Raw genomic sequence first — 7,631 nt, 5'->3', positions numbered from 1 at the left:
TTTGGTAAGTTTTGAAGTGAGTACTTTATTTTTGTGTTAATTGTTTTATCCAGATAAAAGAGCAGCAGAAGCTCTAAGCATAAGGGCAAAGTATCCAAACAGAATCCCGGTAATTTGTGAAAGATCATCAAGAAGTGACCTTCCTGAAATTGAAAAGAAAAAGTAAGTTTTCATACTCTGCACAGTGAAATAACAAAATTTAGATTTTTAGTCCCAATGAATATGTTGGTTGGAGAATTCAAGTATATAATTCATAAGCATATTACTCAATCTTCTAATAATCAAAATAGTGGAATTAAAATACCTGTACCATACGAGAAGACCATATATTTATTTGTGAATAATACGATACCCAAGGCTGGGTCGTTAATGCAAGAAGTATACGAGCAATATGTTTCTGATGACGGGTTCCTATATGTAGAATATAGCTCTGAAAATGCATTTGGTGGATATCATTCCATTATCTAGGGAATATAAGAGAAAAGAAAAATAATTTGTCTCTATAAATCTATTATTTCTAGTGAATGCAACTATCTAAATGCCGAACTAAGGTCATCATCACTATTATCGCTTAATTCTATAGACCTCATATTTTCTAATGAATGAATTTGCTCATTTATTACTTTACTTTCTTCAAAGTTTTCCTCATTTATTGTTTCTTCGTATGTACTAACATTGACGGTTTGATTCATAGGCAAATTGAAAATTTTCCAAAAAATAATTCTCCCATCTTCACTGGCTGTAAGCAGTTTCAGAAATTGTCTGGAGAATTGACCAATATTTAATACATTGTCTGGAACAACTGAAATGTAGTTTATTTTACCTGTGTGAATTGCATATGAAAAAAGTAAAACTGGGGGTGTAAGTTCCTGATTGATATTAAGTTTGAATAATGAGAAAGTGTCTGTACCACCAACAAATAGATATTCATCTTCATAAATATAAAGTGAACTAATTGTTCCAATATCCATATCTGAAAAAAAGTTTGTATCAATACTTCGTATATGTTGATTATCATTGATTGTACATGTTGCTTGCTTAGGATTCATTTCCATTCCGAAAACCTTGATAATATTCGAATAGGCAACAACTAGGAACTTCTTACTTGCTACAATTGATGTAATAGGGTATTGATAATCAGCTTGGGAATTAAAGTTTGTTATTAGGTATGGCGGCTGGCTAGCCATATCTAAGACTAATAGTTGCCCTGATGATGTACCAAAGAAACCCAATCTTCCAAATTCATCTTCTAAATAACATGAAATTACTCGAGAGCCATTTACACGCTTATTCAAGTTCCCACCGGATATAATTTTCATTTGTTCGAAACAAAACAAACGTATGCTGTTGTCTATTCCAACAGAAAGCGTGTATTTATGCCTAACTTTACAATCGATTGAAAATGGCGAGCAAACAAAAGTAATTGGTGAGCCATGAAGCTGTATTCTATTTGGCTTAATACATTCAGTTAGTACAAGAGGGCTATTGTTTCCAGAGGCTATTCTTGACTTTAGATGGGAAAATACACCCTCGAATACATCTATGGCTCCATGTTCTAAAAAAATGCACAGAGAATCTCTTTTCGGAATGAATACAATATTCTTGCACTTTTCTGAGAAGCCAGAATGAATTAAGCAACAAAATTTTGAAGAATCAATTGTATTAGAGTTGCACAAATTATGAAAGGCATTAGTCGTCGTATCATAATCTATATTCACTGAGTGGTAAGACGTGTTTTTTGAGGAATATGGTTGTAAACACCAAACAAAAATGGATCCAGTTTCTTCTGAATCTATTATGCTCCAAACTCTTCCCAATCTTGAAAGAGAAGAGTTTTCTTGGTGTGAAACAAACATTATTGATGCTGATAATAAATCTGAATCACTAATAAAAATTCCGCTTACTGATTGTCTGATTGATGCAATATCCGCCGTTACTTCAATGTTTACAAGTTTTTTCATAATTGGGGGCAAATTTTCAGAATTCGGAAACTCTAAGAAATTAATAAATAACGGAGAAAGTAATACATCATGTCTTGAAGTTAAGGTTGTAAGGTAAGATTGTAACCCTTTCATTCGTTCATTAATAAAATTCATATCTTGATTCTTTGTAAATAGAGTTTTAGGAGGAAGAGAAGGGAGTAAACTCAATCCTCTTTCAACTAGCAGGCTCTGGAGTAATACAAATTCACTAAATCGCTTTTGAACTTCATATTTGCTGTTTTTACAACAAACTAAAATCCTATATAACACCTTTCCATCAACAGTTTTCCAACCAATAAATTTTGTGGAGATGCCAGTGTCATTCATCTTTCATTTTGTATTATGGATCAACTGTCAATCTTCAAATTCTGTTACATAATCAGTATTGAGGTTGATATTTTAATTTCAACTCCTAATTTTATGCATTAACATTAAAATCCTTTAAAATCAAAATTGAACGTGTGTGTGGGGGGGACAAGGCACTAATTAATAATTTATTTCCATTAGCAATTTTTCATTATTTTGACCGCTTTGGTATTTAAATATTAATTTTCTTGGTATTCTTAATAATTTGTTTAGCTCACAGTACTGCATATGATTTCTGTAGTTTTGAGTTACGTATATCTATAATGTGTTCTTATTGATTGTTGTTGTATTGTTTCATTCCAGCAATATTAACTATCTTTGAAATACTCAAAAAACCTTTATATTATTTGCTTAAAACCTTTCTATCAGAGATTTGTTTTGTTCTTTTTAAATCCAACAAATATTTATTTAAATAGTTTATTCAATTTGTGTTGAATAGCAAGTAATTGAAGGATAAATATAATTAATAATTTGAGAACTACGAGAATACTATTATTAAATTATAAAAGATCAACGAGATATGAACAATATAATATGGAAAACATTTTTTAAATACCACATAATCAAAAATAATTTATTTAAGGTGAAGTATAAAAGTGTTCCTATCATGTACAAAAGGTTTAAAATATTAACCAATTACAAAAATTTCAGTCTAACTGCTTAAACTGAAAATCCCTGCAGAAAATGATATTTTACTTTAAATATTTATTAATGAACGACAAAATATTACCGCCAAAAAAAATTAAAAAGTTCAATTTTTCGAACAAATTTTGAATTTATTGTTATGACTTATATTTGCAGAAATGGCAATTTTTAAATCCGGCTCACCTGCAGATCTCAGAAAGTTTATTGATAAACAATTATACAGTAAGTTTGCACTTAATCATATCTGCTTGTGAATTAAATTAATCATTTATAGTTAAATTAAATGGAAATCGTCAAATTATTGGAAGCCTGCGTGGGTACGATAACTTTATGAACTTAGTACTTGAAAATACAACCGAAGTATTGGATTCAACTAAGAAAAACATTGGAACTACAGTAATTAGAGGGAATTCAGTAATTATGTGGGAGTGTATTGACAAGGTGAAAATATAAAAAGAAGAGGGCTTAAAAAGCTATAGTTATATAAAATCTATATAGGATAATTATTAAGCGAATAGTAGACTAAATATTAATTAAGATTGATTTATATTTAGGCAAATTGTAGGAAAATTCGAATAATTTAATTATATTAACTCGGCACTTTTTAAATTCCAGATTTTGATCGTTTTGTCACACTCTCCTGTAATAAGAACGGATTCTGTCCTATCAAATTTACAGTCTAGGATAGAGTTTTCAGCTTCAACAGAACCTGGTTGTATACTACTTTGTATTGTGTCATATAAAGTTCCCGTTTCATAATCCCAAAAATGAAGCTGACCATTATCACATCCTGCAAGCACAATCGAGTTATTTTCCTGAGACTTGATTGTTATAGTATTAATAATTGACTGAGAAGATGAAAGGTCCCTCAAATAAGTTGAATCCTCTCCTTCCCAAATTTTTATGCAATCCGCACCTGCTGAAAGAAAAGAATAGTGAATAGGGTGCTTAGCTAGAGAGCGAATAGGCTTAATGTGACGTGTAAGAATATCTCTCGCCTTACCAGCAACAATATCCCAGGTTCTTATGGTCCTATCGTAGCTACCGGATATTAATTGAGGTTCTATGGACTGCATGAGTATCGAGGATATTGCTGCTTTATGGTTCTTAAACAAATGTATTGACTCTCTGGTCCGAATATCCCAAAGCACAACACTTCCATCTCTTGATCCTGTAGCAACAATATCCAAACGTGGGTGAATATCCAAGCAATATATTCCAGAAGAATGTCTTGCGTAATTTCTGACAATTCTATTTTGTTCAAGATCCCAACATTTCATAGTTTTATCTTCACTACAACTAAATAAGAAAGGATGCCTTTCACTAAACAAAACTTTTCTAACTGCAGCAACATGGCCTGTCAAAGTAAGCTTCAGTATTCCTGAGTTGATATCCCAAAATTTTATGAGTTTATCAGAACTTCCAGAAACAAAAAAGTTGTTACTTGGGTCAACAGCAATTGACCTTACCCATCCTTTATGACCACTAATTACCTTGTTTAATTTAAATCTGGGTGCCCATTTTATGCTACGGTCTCTTGATAAATACTTGTTAATATTAGAAATGTTTAATTCGTCTGTACGCTTCTTTTTAAATAACGGTGCTTCAGTATTTCCATATAAATTTAGAGAATTGTATTTGTACTCGGCTCTGTAAGGAGCTAAAGCGTCACAAGGCATGGATTTACTAGCTTGATCTTCAAGCTGTGACTTGCAGTATTCATTACGAGCTTTTAGCAGCTTATTAATATTTCCATATTGTTTTGAAAAGCTGTTTCTTATGTACCCTTGTTCTGAAGAAAAAAAGTTTAGTCTATTTAGTACAACTTCTTGAAAATAATCAGCCATCTTAAATGCTGATAAATTCAATTAAATAAAAACTTTTATTTGTATTGTGATTAATGCTTCATCAAAGAATGGCCATATTTTTTCCAATAATAATTTGGGTATGTTTCTTGAAGCCAAAAATAATAAAGCGGAATTTTAAGCGCACAAATGATAATTAATTTTGCTAATTAGAAAATGGTCTTGAATAAGAATGAAGCGATTCAAATCATAAAGAAATATCTTGAGGGTGCAGAACTCAACTCTAAAGTCAGATGGGATGAGGCTGCAAAGCTTTTGGGACCAGATGCACCACACGAAGCACTCAAGGTATTAAGTACTGGAGAAAAACGTCAGATATGGTCTGAATACCAGAGCCAATCAAAACGAAGAAAAAGGGAGAGGGAAAGACAAACAAAATCTGAGTCAATAAACACCTATCGCGGCTTACTGAATGACTGGGTACTTGAAAATCAGGGCTGCAATCGTATATTATTATTTCGTAACTTTGCAGAGGAACACTACAAGTCAGTTTGGTGGAATAATATTGAAGACAAAGAAAAGGACGAGATCTTTCAGGAATTAGTTGAAGAACATGAAAAGAACTTTATCAGAACTCTTGAACCAAATTATGAAGAAAATGTGAATAATTTTTTTGAATTATTGAGATTAGAAACGACTATTTTTCCGTTTTTGGAATCAAACAAGGCAGAAAGTTCAATAATCAGGAATGATGAGAGTATTGAAAAGAAAAAATTCACAGGTTTTGGTATCTGGGAAGATATTCAAAAAAAGTACGGAAAAGAGCAATTGTTTAAAAAGGTATATAAGGATGACATATTAGATATTTATATCCGTTTATTAAAAGGAAAGATAAACATTTATAAACAAGAACATTTAAAGACAGAAACTGAATTTTGTAAATATAGAAAAATGTTTTGGGATATAATTTGGAGTGATATTCTTTCTGGCAAAATAAGTCCAATTACAAAGAATAGAAAGAGCTACTTTTTTACAAATTCAAAAATTAATGATGAAAAAATCGAGGCCTTGTGCAGATTGATATCAAAAAGAATTAGATATCAACAATCAGAGAGTTACTTTGAATATTTTGAAGATTTTCTAAAATTTATTGGATTTCATTTATCAATCAGAAAAGATCAGAAAGTAATTTTGGCTCTTCTTAAGCAACCAATAAATAATGGAATGAATTTATATTGTATTGATATGTTTGAATATATAGCATATTTATTACAAAAATTATATGATATAATTCTATCAGAGTCGTATACTTACTTTAAATCGTCTGAAAAGTTTCAAATATCCTTTCAACAATTTAAGGAGATTACATATAATAATAAGAATATTATGGATTTCAAAACGAAATATATATTCCCATTCAGTTTTGAATCTGTACTAGACGCAATATTATATAAAGCGTATTGCGATGAGTTTAAACATTATTCATTAACTTCCTCATTAAAGAAAAGCTAGTGGTAAAGATAAGTGGTTGTAATTTCCCAAATAATTATAAATCTATTGTTACAACAAATTTTTGACGTTTCCTGGCAACTTGGAAATTTTAATGGAATAAAAGCGTTCTAATAAAGAAAGCATACTTTCGTCCTCTTTAGTAATCAGGTTTATAGCAATTCCAGATCTTCCAAATCTGCCACTTCTTCCAATTCGATGAATATATAATTCTTTATTAATAGGTAGATCGTAGTTTACAACTAAATTGACTTGTTGTACATCAATACCTCTTCCCCATAAATCTGTTGTAATTAAAACTCGTGTTTTTCCTTCTCTAAACTCTCTCAATATTTCTTCTCTGGTAACTTGTGGGAGATCTCCATGCACAAAAGATACTGTAAAATGGTTTTCCATCATTTTCTTACTCAGCCATTCAACCTTATTTTTTGTGTTGCAAAAAATAATAGATTGAGTAACAGTTAAAGTGTCATATAAATCGCACAAGGTTTCAAATTTCCATTTTTCTTCCTCTACCTGGACATGGTACTGCCTAATTTTGTCTAAAGAAACCTCTTCTTTTGGAACTAATATCTGGAGTGGATTTCTCATAAATTTTTGAGCCATTACCAAAATATCATCAGGCAAAGTTGCAGAAACCAACACAGTCTGTATTCTTGGAGGAAGATATTTGTAAATATCATAAACCTGAGTCTTGAAACCATAATCAAACATTTCATCTGCTTCATCAATTATTAGAAGCTTAATTTTTTTTGTAGATAAATATCCTTGCTCTATCATTTGTAATACTCTACCTGGAGTACCTGAGATGATTGACACACCACTATTAAAAGCTTTAATGTCATCCTTTAACTTCTTTCCTCCAATACAAGAGTGTGTCCTAATATCTAGATAATCTCCGATTGAGGTGCATACTTTTTCACTTTGCTCTGCCAACTCTCTTGTTGGCGATAAAATCAAAACCATTGGAACATTCTCTTTACTCTTCGAACAAATCTCCAAAGCACCCACAGAAAAAACACAGGTCTTTCCAGTACCACTCTGAGATTGAATAATTGTATCTCTACCTTGTATTATTGGAACTATTGCTCGTCTTTGAATTGCTGAAGGAAACTCAAAACCATAACTATATATTCCTCTAAGCAAGTTATCTTTCAGACCCATCTCTTCGAATGTATTATAAACCTTACACTCCTCTGAAGAATTATATACTACTATATCATTTTCAACATAATTCATCGTTTAAATTACTTATTTGATGATCCTAATCTAGTTATTTAAAATTAAAATTGACCAACCGCCTAAACTTATTGAAAAAAAAATC

The 7,631-nt window shown here is 31.1% G+C and overlaps 5 protein-coding genes across 5 annotated transcripts; 2 read left to right on the top strand and 3 right to left on the bottom strand.

The window, feature by feature from the left end:
• Nucleotides 1–216: 216 nt before the first annotated feature.
• Chro.70444 (autophagy 8i) lies at nt 217–468 on the top strand. The annotated part of the gene is made up of 1 exon (XM_662949.1): nt 217–468. The coding sequence occupies one exon, from the start codon at nt 217–219 to the stop codon at nt 466–468; it is 252 nt and encodes an 83-aa protein (XP_668041.1).
• A 62-nt stretch (nt 469–530) lies between these two features.
• Nucleotides 531–2,309, bottom strand: Chro.70443 (Krox-like protein). Its single annotated transcript, XM_662948.1, has 1 exon — nt 531–2,309. The coding sequence occupies one exon, from the start codon at nt 2,307–2,309 to the stop codon at nt 531–533; it is 1,779 nt and encodes a 592-aa protein (XP_668040.1).
• Nucleotides 2,310–3,577: 1,268 nt separating this feature from the next.
• Chro.70442 (pleiotropic regulator 1) lies at nt 3,578–4,840 on the bottom strand. The annotated part of the gene is made up of 1 exon (XM_662947.1): nt 3,578–4,840. The coding sequence occupies one exon, from the start codon at nt 4,838–4,840 to the stop codon at nt 3,578–3,580; it is 1,263 nt and encodes a 420-aa protein (XP_668039.1).
• Nucleotides 4,841–5,014: 174 nt separating this feature from the next.
• Chro.70441 (CG3542 gene product) lies at nt 5,015–6,310 on the top strand. Its single annotated transcript, XM_662946.1, has 1 exon — nt 5,015–6,310. One exon carries the CDS (start codon nt 5,015–5,017, stop codon nt 6,308–6,310), a length of 1,296 nt encoding a protein of 431 aa, XP_668038.1.
• Nucleotides 6,311–6,358: 48 nt separating this feature from the next.
• Nucleotides 6,359–7,546, bottom strand: Chro.70440 (eukaryotic initiation factor 4A-3 (eIF4A-3) (eIF-4A-3)). Its single annotated transcript, XM_662945.1, has 1 exon — nt 6,359–7,546. The coding sequence occupies one exon, from the start codon at nt 7,544–7,546 to the stop codon at nt 6,359–6,361; it is 1,188 nt and encodes a 395-aa protein (XP_668037.1).
• Nucleotides 7,547–7,631: the final 85 nt, after the last annotated feature.

Source organism: Cryptosporidium hominis, assembly GCF_000006425.1.
Source record: "Cryptosporidium hominis TU502 chromosome 7 CHRO017094, whole genome shotgun sequence".
In the NCBI taxonomy this organism is placed as follows: domain Eukaryota; phylum Apicomplexa; class Conoidasida; order Eucoccidiorida; family Cryptosporidiidae; genus Cryptosporidium; species Cryptosporidium hominis.
The sequence above is the reverse complement of the archived record's forward strand: the minus strand, read 5'-3'. Positions and strand labels throughout refer to the sequence as shown.